At 41.6% G+C, this 16,307-nt stretch overlaps 2 protein-coding genes and 1 long non-coding RNA gene across 3 annotated transcripts in view; all 3 read right to left on the bottom strand.

Annotated features, from left to right (window-relative positions):
- The window catches only part of LOC130088309 (uncharacterized), a 46,226-nt gene extending 45,504 nt beyond the window's left edge, over nucleotides 1-722 (bottom strand). Inside the window, exons 1-3 of the mRNA XM_056255027.1 lie at nucleotides 516-722; nucleotides 343-431; nucleotides 127-245 (exon numbers count right to left, since the gene is read on the bottom strand). Coding sequence (XP_056111002.1) covers nucleotides 127-245; nucleotides 343-431; nucleotides 516-619 — 312 coding nt within the window. The 5' untranslated portion in view covers nucleotides 620-722. The remainder of the gene's footprint in view (nucleotides 1-126; nucleotides 246-342; nucleotides 432-515) is intronic.
- Nucleotides 723-826: 104 nt separating this feature from the next.
- On the bottom strand, nucleotides 827-1,321 carry LOC130088307 (uncharacterized). Its single transcript, XR_008807453.1, has 3 exons — nucleotides 1,286-1,321; nucleotides 1,123-1,198; nucleotides 827-974 (listed from the first exon to the last, which is right to left on the bottom strand). It is a non-coding gene; the product is annotated as an uncharacterized LOC130088307 (long non-coding RNA).
- A 355-nt stretch (nucleotides 1,322-1,676) lies between these two features.
- Nucleotides 1,677-14,718, bottom strand: LOC130088304 (uncharacterized). Its single transcript, XM_056255023.1, has 19 exons — nucleotides 14,677-14,718; nucleotides 10,444-10,542; nucleotides 10,048-10,072; nucleotides 9,788-9,836; nucleotides 5,053-5,172; nucleotides 4,795-4,973; nucleotides 4,569-4,672; nucleotides 4,360-4,472; nucleotides 4,028-4,240; nucleotides 3,802-3,876; nucleotides 3,466-3,701; nucleotides 3,284-3,368; nucleotides 3,041-3,184; nucleotides 2,735-2,937; nucleotides 2,541-2,641; nucleotides 2,350-2,459; nucleotides 2,024-2,200; nucleotides 1,901-1,932; nucleotides 1,677-1,809 (listed from the first exon to the last, which is right to left on the bottom strand). The coding sequence occupies exons 2-19, from the start codon at nucleotides 10,493-10,495 to the stop codon at nucleotides 1,677-1,679; spliced, it is 2,151 nt and encodes a 716-aa protein (XP_056110998.1). The 5' UTR covers nucleotides 10,496-10,542; nucleotides 14,677-14,718.
- Between the last annotated feature and the right edge of the window lie 1,589 nt (nucleotides 14,719-16,307).

Genomic DNA, 16,307 nt, shown 5'->3' with positions numbered 1-16,307 from the left:
AAACACTGTACAATAGGAAGCAACACTGAGTGGGAAAGTCCTACAGATAAAACTGATGATGTTGGAGGTTATTTAAGCTTCTTGTCATCTTTGTTCTTTGATTACATCACATGTGAAGATACTTACGGGATCAAAGTGTGCGTTGACGGAGAGCAGTTCTTTGAGAGACACAAACTGAGCGAACGAGCCAAAGTTCTTCAGCAGCCACTCAGTACTGCTGTTAGCACTCGACACACAGCCCACATCTGACACACAACACACACAGTAAAATCCCCTTCATTAGCTCCAGAACCTCAACATGAGTGACATTCTGCCTGAAACCACTGCAAACCTCCACCTCACCTGTTGCGTTTCTCCTGAGGAAGGGCAAGATGAAAAATCCCACCACGTTCCTTCCTTGCGTCTCATTGATCAGCGGGAACTCTGACAGACTGAGGAATGGTTGGAAATAATGTTGAACAAAGCATCTTATCAACGATAGTCTTGAGGTATTGTAGAGGAAATGGTTTTCTTACATGTGCTGGTAAGTTTGGCAGCTGAGGTTTTTGCTCCCAGTGCACTGCAGTAGAGATGGTGACACGAAGGGTAGAAACGGCTTCAGATATTGACCCAGCAACATGCTGATGAAAGTAACGTCACTCCATTGGTCAGGACTGATGCGCTCCAACCTCAGCTCCCCAATCACATCCAGCACTTGGGACACGACATCGCCTCTGATTGGCTGAGACTGGTGATGTAATGAGGAGGAATTATTGCCATATTCCCAGTCAATCTTCCAAGTGACATTAGAGAAGAGTAGAACAAGGCTTCTTTACCATATTTGTTGCCGAGCTGGAAAATATGGTGAGGGCTCCATTGAGAACACTGTCTGTTTTGGTGAAGAGCAGCTTCCAGATCTCCTTGGAGTAACTGCTGCTGCTGGATAGCTGACACTTCAGAAGTCCAGCCAGGTGTTCAGCAGTGAAGCCTGTGAGCTACGAACACAAAGGGTTTCATCAGTTCAGGAAATATCCGGGTGATTCTAGAAACTGCAGCACATTTGCTCTCTGGAGGGACGTAGATTCCCAGAAAATCATCAATATCAGCTCATTATAAAAGAGCTTCTGCTGGTCATCTTCTTACCGAAGAGCAAGCGTACTGCTGCAGGTCGACACTACAGGGGGCGCTCACGAGCCCAGCGGACAGGAGAGTCGCATTACTGTGGGGTAGATAAACTCCTCATGAACTTGATTTACTTGACATGAGTTTTATTTTCATTTAGTGAAAAGTCTAAAATGAACACTACCTGCTGATTCCATCACAAATTGAGGTTTCTGTAAATGTAAAAGAAAAGGAAAATAAGAAAAACAGATAATAGAATTAAATAAAAGATAATTATATTTTATAGTACTTTACAGCTTAATATTTGACTTACCATTGAATGGTGTTGAAATACACTGCAAAGGATATGACCACAAAACAATAATAGATTATGAATCACTTGTCATGTTTGTGAAAATATCAACCAATGAGATTAAAAAATTGTGTTTCTTACCGTAATAAGTGGAGGAAAGCAGCCTGTTAAAAAACAACAGTAAAATTTCAGAAATATAGTTTAGAAATATATGTGTGTGTATGTGTGAATCCTAACTATACTTTAGAAACTAAAATGTTGAAAAATCTCTTCAGAAATTTAGTCATTCCGCAATACTTTTAATTATTTTTGGTTTGTGCGTACCAGGGGGTGCCATGTGTTCCAGCTGATCCACGTTGTCCTTGATGGGTTGCATCATGTGTGGAGGAACCACAGCTCCCTGCAGCCTCCGAACTCTGGAAGGAAGAGCAATTATGTGAAACGGGTCTCAACGGAAGCAGTTCAGAAACAGTTGTAGAAACATGTGAGCTTATGTGTATTACTCACATCTGCTGGTATGATGAGCACTCCAAACCCATCTGATATCAAAATAAAACATGAAACAATTCAACTTACTGCAAACCTTTTATATGAACTGCAATCTCTCCACAGTGGCAGAGATGGTCTTACCTCGCCAGCAAGTATGATCAGATATCTGAGCATCTCAAGTAGACCACGGTCTTCAGGAGAAACCAAGATATGATCAAAGGCCATGTTTATGATGATGCTTTTCTCTGGCAGACCTGCAAAATCCTCAATTATCAGTTCAGCTGTCTGTCTGGGGGTAAGAACCACCAGGGCATCTATCTGAAATACACAAAGAAAAGATTTCATTTAACAGACAAGCATTGCATGCATAAAAAGATGACATAGAGTTGAATCTTTGTTGCTGAAACATAATAAAACAAGTTGAAATACAGTAGATGTTCTTGACAGTGGGGATGTGTGCAACTCACAGCGTTGAAGTCTTGGTTCAGCTGGTACATTTCCCTCAATGTTGCAAACTGTGAAAACTTGCCAAGATTCAGAGTAACCCAGATGCTGCTGTTCTCAGCAGGGCAGCCACCTGAAAACATGTTGATAACATATTTTTATAGATTGATTGATAGATTCATGGATGAACAGATGGATGAATGGACAGGAGTACCTAAAACATTTTGTCGGCTCAGGAAGGAGAAGATGAAATACTTATAAACATTCTCCTCGCCTTCTGACATCAGGAACATGTTGTCACTGAGCTCTGAAACACTGAAAGTGATGAATGAAAGTCAGGTGAGAGTGGAGGTCAGTTAAGAATAGAGGTCTTCAAAGGAGATCAACGTTTAGGTGCCGTGGACGTACAGTATCTGGAAGGTTTGGCAGCTGAACTCTTTGTGACTGAGGCACGTGAGATATTCTGGCATCAGTGTGGAAAGCAGAGGCTTTAGCTTGACCTGGAACCATAATCTAACAAACGACTCATCCTGCAAGTTGCTCATCGTGAAGCTGTCATCAGCGATTTGGTCCAGGATGTCACTGAAGGGAGAACTCTGGGAACTGAAGTTCTAGGAGAGTGGCAAGAAGCAACATGCAAGCAGAAATTAGGCTTACACAATGCTCCTGCTAAAGAGCACTGACTGGTTTATACATGGCTGATGTGGTTCTCACAGTCATGGAGAGCTGCTGCAGTAGAGCGTTGAGGTTCTGGGAGAGATGCAGGAGAACATCCAAGAGCGTCTCCTCGTTGAGCGTGAGGTTTGATCGAGCTGCACAGTGCAGGACAGTGGCCACATGTTCCACCAAGTCAGTCAGCTAGACAGAAATTTAAACACATTGTGTGAGATACAATATGAAAACAAATTTTCATCCCAGCAGAGAAGATGCTTGGAATAATACATTCTTTCAGCTTACCCCACATGTTCTGTTATCAATAATGACGCTGCAGATGTCCTGACTTTCATTCTGGGCTCCAGATCCCATCCCTGTCTCGATGTAGCTAAAGAAAAAGACCCCAAACCACATCAGAACGTTTTCATTACTCTATGAGAGGAGTTTTGTGGGTAACGTTGACAGTTCTTGCATGGCAAACTCACAACTGGTTATGGAAGACAGCCGTGAGGTTGGGGTGGATTTCTATCTGGTTGTCAGGAAGGAATCGCCGGAGTACGGGAGAAACCACATGTGTGAACCAGTCGTTAACGTTCATGGGGTCAAAAGTAACCATGGGGTCTTGGCTGGTGTTCTGCTTGAAAGGAGCGGCGATCTCGGCGAGCGTCAGGTTTATCACGGCCTGCAAAAGTGTGGCGCTCCGCATGCCGCTCAAGTTTTGCTTCAGGAAGAGAGCAGATATATACAGAAGAATTCCTCAAACTCAGGACATGGTGTTTAGGTTTGTAATGCTTTACTGAATGTGTGTGTGTGTGTGTTACCTGCTTTGTCAAGGACACAAATTCTCTCACAAAACTCCCGACAGGTCTAAATGCCGTCATGAAACCATTCAGTGCCTGTACCCACACATCAGACATTCTCAATTAATCATTCAATATGTCAATAGATCAGCATATTTGGGTCACTTTACTACATCTAGTGCTCTTAAAATACTGCAACAGATTTAGTCATCTACATCCATCAGACTGTGAATGATGTCTTTCTTGCCTGTCCCAGGGGGTCATGCGGTGAAGAGGATGGAACAGTGCTCATGTAATACGTGTTGCTGTTATTTGAAGTCCATGGATCCTCAGAGGGCATCAGAGAAGATAGCAAACTCTGAAACACCAGGCCGAGGGAGCTGTCAGTCAAGCCCACCACCTCTGGGTGAAGGAGAAGCTCTGCCTTCTGCTCTGGACTCAAGAGGTGCAAAACCTCCAGCTGGCAAGACAGGGAAGAACCTCAGAACATCTCCAGGCCATCAACATAGTATTGCAGTGAAACTGGGGCTATCAAATGACCCTCAGGAGAGCATCAGATGCAGGAGGGAGTGTTCCTACCCCGCTGAAGAGCATGTTGATGGACGTGAAGTCTCGCACTTGAGCCACCACAGCGAACGAGCCAAAGTTTTTCATCAGCCAGTCTTCAGTGCTGTCATCTGGATCTACACAGCCTACAACAACATACAATCAAACATGGGCAAAACCTTCACAGAACACAAACAACATGACCTGACAAACAACACTCCATGCTAAAGTAGAAGTGTTACCTGAGGATGTGTTCCTAGAGAGGAATGGGTACATGAAGAAGGAATAGATCCACTTCTGTCTCCCTGGATCCAGACCGGAGAAATGCTGACTCAACTCCTTGACACTATATACACACAACAATACACACACAGACACCAGAACACACACACAGTCATTAACACACACATGCACAATGAAATGAAGTCATTAATTGTGTTCCACTAGTGCTCTTGTGTGCTGCCGTACACAGTCTGGTAGGCGCTGCAGCTGAAGTTTCTGTTGCTGAGACATGTGAGGAAGTTCCTGGAGATGGTCGACAGCAGAGGAGTGAGCTTGATGTCCAGCCACGCTCTGATCACGTGATCCTCGTTCAAACTGACCCCTCCCGACAGATCGAAGACTGGAACCCCGGTCACACTGGAGCGCTGCGGGACAGAGCGTGTCACAGCAGAACCACAGCAGCGAAGGCTCATGGGATATGTGTGTCTGTGTGTTCTGGCGTACCATGAATGAGTATACATCCAGAGCAGCGCTGATGAGGCCCTTCAGGTTCATGATGTGGTCTGCGCCGGGCTCTGATGGGACGCCAGCACACGTCAGGAATCTCTGCGTGGGGCCGTCCATCTGAGGCGACAGAAACAGCACGGACTGAGAACATGAGTTTACAACAGTTCAGTTCTGTATAACGCTGATGGCGTGGACTGGATTTCTTTGAGACTTTTGCTAGCTTCCCCAAGGTGTGTACACCTGTATTGTTGTTCAATCAGCTACTGTGTTACAGAGAAAGCTGTCTTTCCATCAGAGGGATGGTCTCATTGAGGACTACATGGGACATTGTTGTGCTGGTTTATATAGTCCACCAGGAAACAAAGTTCCCAGTTGCAACAACACGCAATTTTGATGAAGAACTAGTACTCAATCTTTCTTGTGGCTGCTCATTACTAGTTTATGTGCATGAGAAGGACAGCACTTTCCACTCCAGGGAAAGCTAGTCCAAGAGGAGGAAGGCATCAAGTCCTTCCAGAGTCCCAGGGATGACCATGTGGATGCAGTCTCTGGCAGTCCCTGTCCTAATCCCTGTCCTGATCCCTGTAGTCATCTACCTCTGTCCTGATCCCTGTAGTCATCTACCTCTGTCCTGATCCCTGTAGTCATCTATCCCTGTCCTGATCCCTGTAGTCATCTACCCCTGTCCTGATCCCTGTAGTCATCTACCTCTGTCCTGATCCCTGTAGTCATCTACCCCTGTCCTGATCCCTGTAGTCATCTACCTCTGTCCTGATCCCTGTAGTCATCTACCCCTGTCCTAATCCCTGTAGTCATCTACCCCTGTCATGATCCCTGTAGTCATCTACGTCTGTCCCCTGTAGTCATCTACGTCTGTCCTGACCCTGTAGTCATCTACCTCTGTCCTGATCCCTGTAGTCATCTACCTCTGTCCTGATCCCTGTAGTCATCTACGTCTGTCCTGATCCCTGTAGTCATCTACCCCTGTCCTGATCCCTGTAGTCATCTACCTCTGTCCTGATCCCTGTAGTCATCTACCCCTGTCCTGATCCCTGTAGTCATCTACCTCTGTCCTGATCCCTGTAGTCATCTATCCCTGTCCTGATCCCTGTAGTCATCTATCCCTGTCCTGATCCCTGTAGTCATCTATCCCTGTCCTGATCCCTGTAGTCATCTACCTCTGTCCTGATCCCTGTAGTCATCTACCTCTGTCCTGATCCCTGTAGTCATCTATCCCTGTCCTGATCCCTGTAGTGATCTACCCCTATCCTGATCCCTGTAGTCATCTACCTCTGTCCTGATCCCTGTAGTCATCTACCTCTGTCCTGATCCCTGTAGTCATCTACCCCTGTCCTAATCCCTGTAGTCATCTACCCCTGTCCTGATCCCTGTAGTCATCTACCTCTGTCCTGATCCCTGTAGTCATCTACCCCTGTCCTGATCCCTGTAGTCATCTACCTCTGTCCTGATCCCTGTAGTCATCTACCCCTGTCCTAATCCCTGTAGTCATCTACCCCTGTCATGATCCCTGTAGTCATCTACGTCTGTCCCCTGTAGTCATCTATGTCTGTCCTGATCCCTGTAGTCATCTACCTCTGTCCTTATCCCTGTAGCCATCTACCTCTGTCCTGATCCCTGTAGTCATCTACGTCTGTCCTGATCCCTGTAGTCATCTACCCCTGTCCTGATCCCTGTAGTCATCTACCTCTGTCCTGATCCCTGTAGTCATCTACCTCTGTCCTGATCCCTGTAGTCATCTATCCCTGTCCTGATCCCTGTAGTCATCTATCCCTGTCCTGATCCCTGTAGTCATCTACCTCTGTCCTGATCCCTGTAGTCATCTACCTCTGTCCTGATCCCTGTAGTCATCTATCCCTGTCCTGATCCCTGTAGTGATCTACCCCATCCTGATCCCTGTAGTCATCTACCTCTGTCCTGATCCCTGTAGTCATCTACCTCTGTCCTGATCCCTGTAGTCATCTACCCCTGTCCTAATCCCTGTAGTCATCTACCCCTGTCCTGATCCCTGTAGTCATCTACCTCTGTCCTGATCCCTGTAGTCATCTACCCCTGTCCTGATCCCTGTAGTCATCTACCTCTGTCCTGATCCCTGTAGTCATCTACCCCTGTCCTAATCCCTGTAGTCATCTACCCCTGTCATGATCCCTGTAGTCATCTACGTCTGTCCCCTGTAGTCATCTATGTCTGTCCTGATCCCTGTAGTCATCTACCTTTGTCCTGATCCCTGTAGTCATCTACGTCTGTCCTGATCCCTGTAGTCATCTACCCCTGTCCTGATCCCTGTAGTCATCTACCTCTGTCCTGATCCCTGTAGTCATCTACCTCTGTCCTGATCCCTGTAGTCATCTACCTCTGTCCTGATCCCTGTAGTCATCTATCCCTGTCCTGATCCCTGTAGTCATCTATCCCTGTCCTGATCCCTGTAGTCATCTACCTCTGTCCTGATCCCTGTAGTCATCTATCCCTGTCCTGATCCCTGTAGTCATCTACCTCTGTCCTGATCCCTGTAGTCATCTACCCCTGTCCTGATCCCTGTAGTCATCTACCTCTGTCCTGATCCCTGTAGTCATCTACCTCTGTCCTGATCCCTGTAGTCATCTACCCCTGTCCTAATCCCTGTAGTCATCTACCCCTGTCCTGATCCCTGTAGTCATCTACCCCTGTCCTGATCCCTGTAGTCATCTACGTCTGTCCTGATCCCTGTAGTCATCTACCCCTGTCCTGATCCCTGTAGTCATCTACCTCTGTCCTGATCCCTGTAGTCATCTACCCCTGTCCTGATCCCTGTAGTCATCTACCTCTGTCCTGATCCCTGTAGTCATCTACCCCTGTCCTGATCCCTGTAGTCATCTACCTCTGTCCTGATCCCTGTAGTCATCTACCCCTGGCCTGTCTAAGGGCTTGAACACAGACATAAATTGTCCCAGCTGACTAACCGCAGGACTAAAGCTCATGGCTCTCTATGCACTCAATATTCCTCTTGGTTTGTGCTCAAAGGCCCCCAGTCTCATGCCTTCTTGGGTTTCCCTTCTACCGTACTCTTCCAAATTCAACAGAATCTGTCATTCCTACTTGATATATTACATGCTGGACAGGAGAAGCTTCTCCTGAAGGAGGACTCTGGAACACCCTGCCTCTAGAGATTAGAACGGCCCCCGTCTGTCTTCAAGTCTCTGTTAAAGACTGACCTGTTTTCTTCAGCATATCTCTTTTCTTAGGTTGTTTTTTCCATTTTACATTTGAGTCTGATACTGCTTTGCCACTTTTGTTTTACTATTTTATATTTGAGTCTGATAACATTTTGCTACTCGGTTTAAGGTTGCTCTTAGCTTTGCTGCTTTTGTTTGTGTTTTATCTGTTGTTCTACGCTAATATTAGTGTCTTTGTTTATCCCGAGGTTTTCCCGCAGCCTGCCGGATCCGGGCCGTGTCCAGATCTGATGAGGGAGCTTTGCCTGGACCCGATGACAATGCAGTGCTGAAGTATCCACTATCCTCTCCCTATGCAGGATCCCTTTCCCACTCTACAGATAAAGCGTTTGGAATTCCGGCTCGCGTACCCCGAAGTGATAAAATAAAACAAAATTCTGTATCAATTTATAGGCAAGAAAAGTAGTTTGTTTAGGCTGGGTTGTATGAATTACAAACCTGCGCACATATTTTAAAAAGCACATAACTATAGAATTCTGAATGAGCATGTGAACGCCGTCAGCGTTAATCACAGGTTCGCGTTTAAAGTCTGATCATTTCGACGGAGGTGAATCAATCAAAGTTAACTTTAGCTGGAAGTAACATTATTCAAGAACCGCTATAACGCCAAAACAATCTGTTACCTTAAATGATATGTTTATCTCTGTAAACCTGCTTTGAAACAATCCATTGTTAAAAGCGCTATATAAATGAAGATGACTTGACTTGACTTGTTATGCAGGTATTATTTTCTTATATGGTTGTTCTGTAAAGCACTTTGGTCAGCCTAGTGGCTGTTGTATATGTGCTATATAAATAAAGTGAACTTGAACTTCTCTAGATGGGTTTAAGTCTTTGACACGTTCCGTAGACTTTCCCTAGTGACTGTAGGGTTGGTAAGGTTTCAATCTTTTTGTCTAGGGTACTTTTATTCATCATGTTCCCTTTGGTTTTATGTTTCTGTCTGGAGTTTTGTTGTCTAATCGGTCTGATTGTGTCTATCTCCAGTGTTTGTCTGTTTTTATATGTGTCTTGTTGTTGGTTTTAGTGAGTCTTTGTAGATCCTCTGAGATCTTTGATTCTTTGATTGAGTCATATTAGTTATTTCAATGTTATAAAACTGCACTTGAGTTTAATATGTTGCTTTGCTCATGTGACATTACTGCTTAGTTCATGGTGAGTTTGTGTCTTTAGCTGCTGACTTACCAAAACAAACAAAATTCTCTAACAAAGAACAATCTAAAAATATCTGTGTGTGTGTGTGTGTGTGTGTGTGTATGTGTGTGTGTGTGTGTGTGTGTGTGTGTTAGTGTGTGTGTGTGTGTGTGTGTGTGTGTGTGTGTGTGTGTGTGTGTGTGTGTGTGTGTGTGTTAGTGTGTGTGTGTGTGTGTGTGTGTGTGTGTGTGTGTGTGTGTGTGTGTGCGCGCGTGTGTGTGTGTGTGTGTGTGCGCGCGTGTGTGTGTGTGTGTGTGTGTGTGTGTGTGTGTGTGTGTGTGTGTGTGTGTGTGTGTGTGTGAACTCACATCAGTGCATTGTTCTGCTGTAGGTCCACCACTCGTTCTACAGGTTTTACTGTGAATAATGAAATAAGGAGATTAACAGAGAGAAATGGGAGCGTGAACGGAAAGTGAGCGATAGGTCACAGTGATTAATGAAAGCCAGAAATGTTAAAGTAATTTCACAACAACATAAAACACAGGAAAGACTGCATTCTGGATGGGTTCTTTTGTCCCCAATGTTTCTTTAGGTTATATAATGGGCAGATCTGAAGAGTTTCACTCACGTCTGTTCTGCTGAACATATGCTGGCTGAAAACAGAACGACAGAAAGAGAGATCATGTACATCAGCTGGTCATTGTGGTAAAGCACAGTCTGGTGGAGAGACTGCATCTAACCTGCATTTCACATGCCTACTGTAAAATTAATACAATATTGAGTCTGTATGGTTTTAATCTGTGAGAAGAGCGATACGACACATGAAACTAGCACAGCTATAGAGGAAATGACTTGACTGAGAAAATTATAAATTAAACATTAATTAATGACACCATTGGCCAATCACAATCAAGTCATCCTGTAAATGTTCTAACACAGTCATGACATGAACATTATGCACTTGTTTGATCAGTGTGCCGTTTTAATCGATCGGTTTAAACATAAATGATGATTGTGGACTCACCGAAAGCCACCAGTCCCACATACAGGAGTGGGGAAAAAAGAGGCGTTCTCATGAGGACTGTTCTTCTGCTCTTAAGACGTTCATGTGAAATATATTACACTCTGAGAGAAACAAACAAAGTGCCAGATTAATGTAAAGCTAATTTACTGACCCTCAAATGATTGCTGAATTTAATTACTGAAGACAAGAGTTTCATTAGTCATGACAATCATGAAAGATTTACAGATATTTGAAGGGACAACAACAACAAACAACCCTGAACACACACACACACACACACACACACACACACACACACACAGAGAGAGAGATATTGTGGTATATTAATGAATTTACTACCTGTCAAAGTTTGAAAACATTAGAAAAAAATGTTTCTGAAAGAGTCACTGCTCACCAAATTGATCATAATATCAATAAAAACAGTGAAATATTATTACAATGTAAAACTAACAACTCTATGCTCATATTAGTAACTCTAACATGCTGATTTGATACTCAAGACACATTTATGATTATGATCAATGTTGCAAACAGTTTTTGCTACTTAACATTTTTCTGGAAATTTTCTGAAATTTTTTCTCTTGTAATTCTTTTAACTGTTTTAATTTTTCTTGATTTTTTTGTGGTTGTTTTAATTCCTTTCTATGTACAGCACTTTGAATTACCATAGTGTATGAAATGTGCTATATAAATAAACTTGCCTTGCCTTGGAAACAATGACACCATTCAAACATTTGTGGTAAGAGGGATTGGGGGGTTAATATTATACTAATACTAATATTAGTTGATAAGTAAACTTTCTAAGAATCAAAGAATCCTGAAAAATAAAATGTATGAGGGTTTCTACAGAAATCTTGACTGAATAAATCAACACTGATAATAATCATAAATGTTCCTTGAGCATCAGCTTTGATGACAGGAATAAATTACACTTTACATATTCACATAGAGAACAGATGATTTACACTGGAATAATATTTCACTGTTTTACTGTATTTTCGATCTAATAAATGCAGCCTTGGTGAGCAGAAGAGACTCTTTCAAAAGCATAAAAAATTGGGTAAAACTTTACAATAAGGTTCATTATTTAACATACGTTAATGTATTAACTAACATGAACTAACGGTGAGCAATAGTTACTGTATTAGTTAATCTTTGTTAATGTTAGTTAATAAAAATCCAGCTGTTCATTGTTTGTTCATGTTAGTTCACAGTACATTATGTTAACAAATACAACCTTTGATTTTAATAATGTATTTTAAATGTTAATATTAAAAGATTAGTTCACCTCAAAATGAAAATGTCCTGATAATTCACTCACCCCAATGCCATCCAAGATGGTCATGTCTTTCTTTCTTCAGTGGAAAAAAAAAGTTTTTTGAGGAAAACATTTCAGGATTTTTCTCCACACATGGACTTCAATTGCAACCAACATGTTGAAGTCTAAATCAATGCAGTTTCAAGGGGCTTTGAAGAGCTTCACACGGCTCTGCACGATCCAGCTGAGCAAGGGTCTTATAGTGAAACCATCGGGCATTTTCTAAAAAAAATAAACATTTATATACTTTTTAACCACAATTGTTCGTCTTTTGCTGGTCTGGGACGCTCCAGGCATTACGTCATCACGTTGGAAACGTCACGATTTTTTTGGGGGGGGGATTTTTTTTTTAATAATAATAATAAATTAAAACAAAAATGTCAGACGATTTTGAAGTTGGAAGAGAAAACGGGAGAAAATGAGAAGGAATTTTTCGCCCTTCCCTGCCTTTTTTAACCGGAGTAACGTTACACAGACAAATAACTTAGATAGATGACGTAACGCGTGACGATTCCAACGTGATGACGTAATCCCTGGTGCGTCGCAGACCAGCACAAGACCTATGCACAAGACGAACAATTGTGGATAAAAAGTGTATAAATTATTATTATTTTTTTAGAAAATGAGCGATGGTTTCGCTAGATAAGACCCTGTTCCTCAGCTGGATAGTGCAGAGCCGTGTGAAGCACTTCAGAGCCCTTTGAAGCTGCATTGTTTTAGACTTCAACATGTTGGCTGCAATTGAAGTCCATTGTGTGGAGAAAAATCCTGAAATGTTTTCCTCAAAAAAACTTAATTTCTTTTCCACTGAAGAAAGAAAGACATGAACATCTTGGATGGCATTGGGGTGAGTAAATTATCAGGACATTTTCATTTTGAGGTGAACTAATCCTTTAACTAAGATGAATAAATGCTGTAGAAATATTGTTGATTATCATAGTTTACTAAGGTAGTAAACTAATGTTTAACATTTTGAAAGCATACTCCAGGTGTATATGAATATCAAGCAGAACTCAATCAGAGCTGAAGTGTGTGTGTGTGTGTGTGTGTGTGTGTGTGTGTGTGTGTGTGTGTGTGTGTGTGTGTGTGTGTGTGTGTGTGATCTTGAGCTGTGGGCGGATCGGCATCATTCGGTGGATTTCACACACAAAAGATTCTCCCACACACACACATCTCTGTCATTCATTCCACAGCGACACAATAGAGCCAGTCGGACCGGCCGCGCAGCGTGATATTCATTCAACAGCACGATCATCATGAGTCAGATCACTCTCAGTAAACACTACACTAACACTAACATGAGTTTAATACTTCACTAACACTTTACACGATCATCATGAGTCAGATCACTCTCAGTCAACACTACACTAACACTAACATGAGTTTAATACTTCACTAACACTTTACACGATCATCATGAGTCAGATCACTCTCAGTAAACACTACACTAACACTAACATGAGTTTAATACTTCACTAACACTTTACACGATCATCATGAGTCAGATCACTCTCAGTCAACACTACACTAACACTAACATGAGTTTAATACTTCACTAACACTTTACACGATCATCATGAGTCAGATCACTCTCAGTAAACACTACACTAACACTTTACACAAGCTCTCAACTGCTAACATGAGTTTAATACTTATACTTCACTAACACTTACAACGAGCACTCAAAAATATTGAAATGTCTTTTCTTGATTTTTCATGATGGACACATGAAACTTGTCGTATAGTGTCCGTGTTTATTTGGGATGGAAGGAAACCGTGAATAAGAAATGAAACTTTACAAACGTGAAAGAGAGTGACATTCTGGAAAATAATGTTTGTTATAATTTCCTACAAATATGTTTTCAATCTCTAGATTTGATGGACAGAAAACACATCACGTTATATAAAACATCAGATGATAAAGGAAGGAAGAGTGGAAAGAGAAAATGTTGTAAATCTTATGATTATTATAAACTGTAAGGAAAGTGGACAGATCATCTTCATATATTCTGTAAACGGACATGATTTACAGTAGTGGACGAAAGTGATGAGGATTTTAATGAGCCTACAAGTTACATTAAAACATCAAAATATGAGGACATTTTTTTTATTTTTGAAAACATTTTAAATATGAGAGAAGAACAAAACACTAAACTCGGTTAAGGTATTTATAATAAAATTATTAGACAAAAAGGCAAACTACAGCTATAGGTTTAATTTATCTGCAAAAAGGAAAAAGCAAACATTGACTACATCCTAAATAATTATTAATATTTCAGTGGTTAGTTCTTGTTTTTGCTTGTTCATAATTTCTTTGTGTGACAGTCTGGCCAAAAGTTATGTCACACAATTTGTCATGTTTCATTGCGTTATTATCACAAATAAAACACTCGACTGCAAACACAACTATGCAATATAAGTGCAAACTCCTGAACACATTATTCATCATGTTTGATCAGTTTTCCTTCTACTGTTCCGGAGGATTTGCAACACTGTTCCTTGACAACATTATTTAGAAATTGTGTGTAAAACATGCTAAACAACTAAAACTCGCAAGACTAAAATTATAATTTTGGTAATTTTGTTCCCCAACTGTGTTCTTGTTTAACTTTCAATTCTCTGTTTTCTTCCGCTGTAAATCTGAAAACTATTCATAAAATGTACGTTTCAAAAAGTGATTCAAATATAATGTTTACACACATAACTGAGAAACTTATTTCCATGACATAACACATGAAAGCCCGACGCACACATAGCTCATCTCTACATGCATATCAGATCAATAACAAATCAGATTTCACAGGCTTTTTAAAGATTCTGACACACACACACACACACACACACACACACACACACACACACACACACACACACACAAGCCCAGCTCTTTACATGCAGGAAAGCAGTGATCTTACCTGTCAGGTGTGTTTGTCTGGAAGAATTGAACTGAGTGATTCTGTGAGTCTACAGCCACTGTCATTCACTGACTCCGCCCACAGAGAGAGAGAGAGAGAGAGAGAGAGAGAGAGAGAGAGAGAGAGAGAGAGAGAGAGAGAGAGAGAGAGAGAGAGACTTTTGACTTTTAACCCCCCTTTATTACAAAATAATCAAGGTTTAATTAAACCTTACATAGATTTAAAAAGTAATTTAAAATACAAACATACAATAATCAATAGCACAAAAACCAAGCAAGAAAAACAATAGCACAATTAAATATAAATTTGCAAAGCACCATCAAAATCAGATTCACATATGCACTGGTTTACTCCCCAAATATGATTGAAAGTCTCCAGGTCTTTAACCAAGTTATAGTATGCATATTATAACTTTATATGCACCTTTAATCTAGTTTTAATTAACCCTTTTAAAATTAACATTACATCAGTTGACCCTGCATTATTTATTTTGCTTTTACGTGAAATCCAAATTCCCATTTTTGCTTGCCCAAACAAAAAAATAAGCAAAACATGGATCTGCTTTCTGTTTCTGTTATACTTTGGTCCATAGATAAATAACATAGGTGAAAACACTTCTCCCAAAACTATACACCATTCTTCTCATTGAGAAAATAAAGGCACAAGCCTCCCACATTGGAAGAATAAATGAAAGACAGTTTCCTCCTGAACCTGGGGGTCGAGGTGTGCTCTGTATCTGTTTGTAGATATTAACCCATGCACAACTCTCCACTGAAGGTCTCCAGACCTTTTCTCAATGGGAGGCTTGTACAAGGCCCTTCGGGGAAGAGCCTGATCCAAAAAGCTCTTGCCAACTCCTCCCAAAGAGTGAGAGTGTGAAACTTTTACACATGTGACGTACAGTGCTTTCTTCTCAGTTTTCCTGAAACAGTCCAATACAGGTGTCTTGAAGGTCAACAAAGACCCCTCCTTTTCTTCAAAAATACCCACTGCCGGAATTATTCTTAGTTCAGGAAAAGTTAAATCCATGTCTTCATTAGTTGCTTCCACACTGCATTTAAATTCCATCGGTAGGCTCTCAAGAATTTCATTTAACAGTCTTTGTGACCAACGAGTTGATCTTATTCCAATCTTGGAAGCTAACATTTCAGGAGACATCCATCCATCTGAAGTTATCAAATGTCTAATCTTTACAACTCCTGCAGCCTTTAGAAGATTCCTCGTCGATGGTGATTTTAAAATCACCGAGTCCACAATAGAGTCCACAATAAAGTCCACAATAGAGTCCACAATAGAGTCCACAATAGAGTCCACAATAGAGTCCACAATAGAGTCCACAATAGAGTCCACAATAGAGTCCACAATAGAGTCCACAATAGAGTCCACAATAGAGTCCACAATAGAGTCCACAATAGAGTCCACAATAGAGTCCACAATAGAGTCCACAATAGAGTCCACAATAGAGTCCACAATAGAGTCCACAATAGAGTCCACAATAGAGTCCACTATAGAGTCCACTATAGAGTCCACTATAGAGTCCACTATAGAGTCCACTATAGAGTCCACTATAGAGTCCACTATAGAGTCCACTATAGAGTCCACTATAGAGTCCACTATAGAGTCCACTATAG

Source organism: Rhinichthys klamathensis, unplaced genomic scaffold (genome assembly GCF_029890125.1).
Source record: "Rhinichthys klamathensis goyatoka isolate OS25496 unplaced genomic scaffold, OSU_Roscu_1.1 h1tg000116l_1, whole genome shotgun sequence".
Taxonomy (NCBI): Eukaryota; Metazoa; Chordata; class Actinopteri; order Cypriniformes; family Leuciscidae; genus Rhinichthys; species Rhinichthys klamathensis.
Note: the sequence above shows the minus strand (reverse complement) of the source record. Positions and strands in the feature narration are given on the sequence as shown.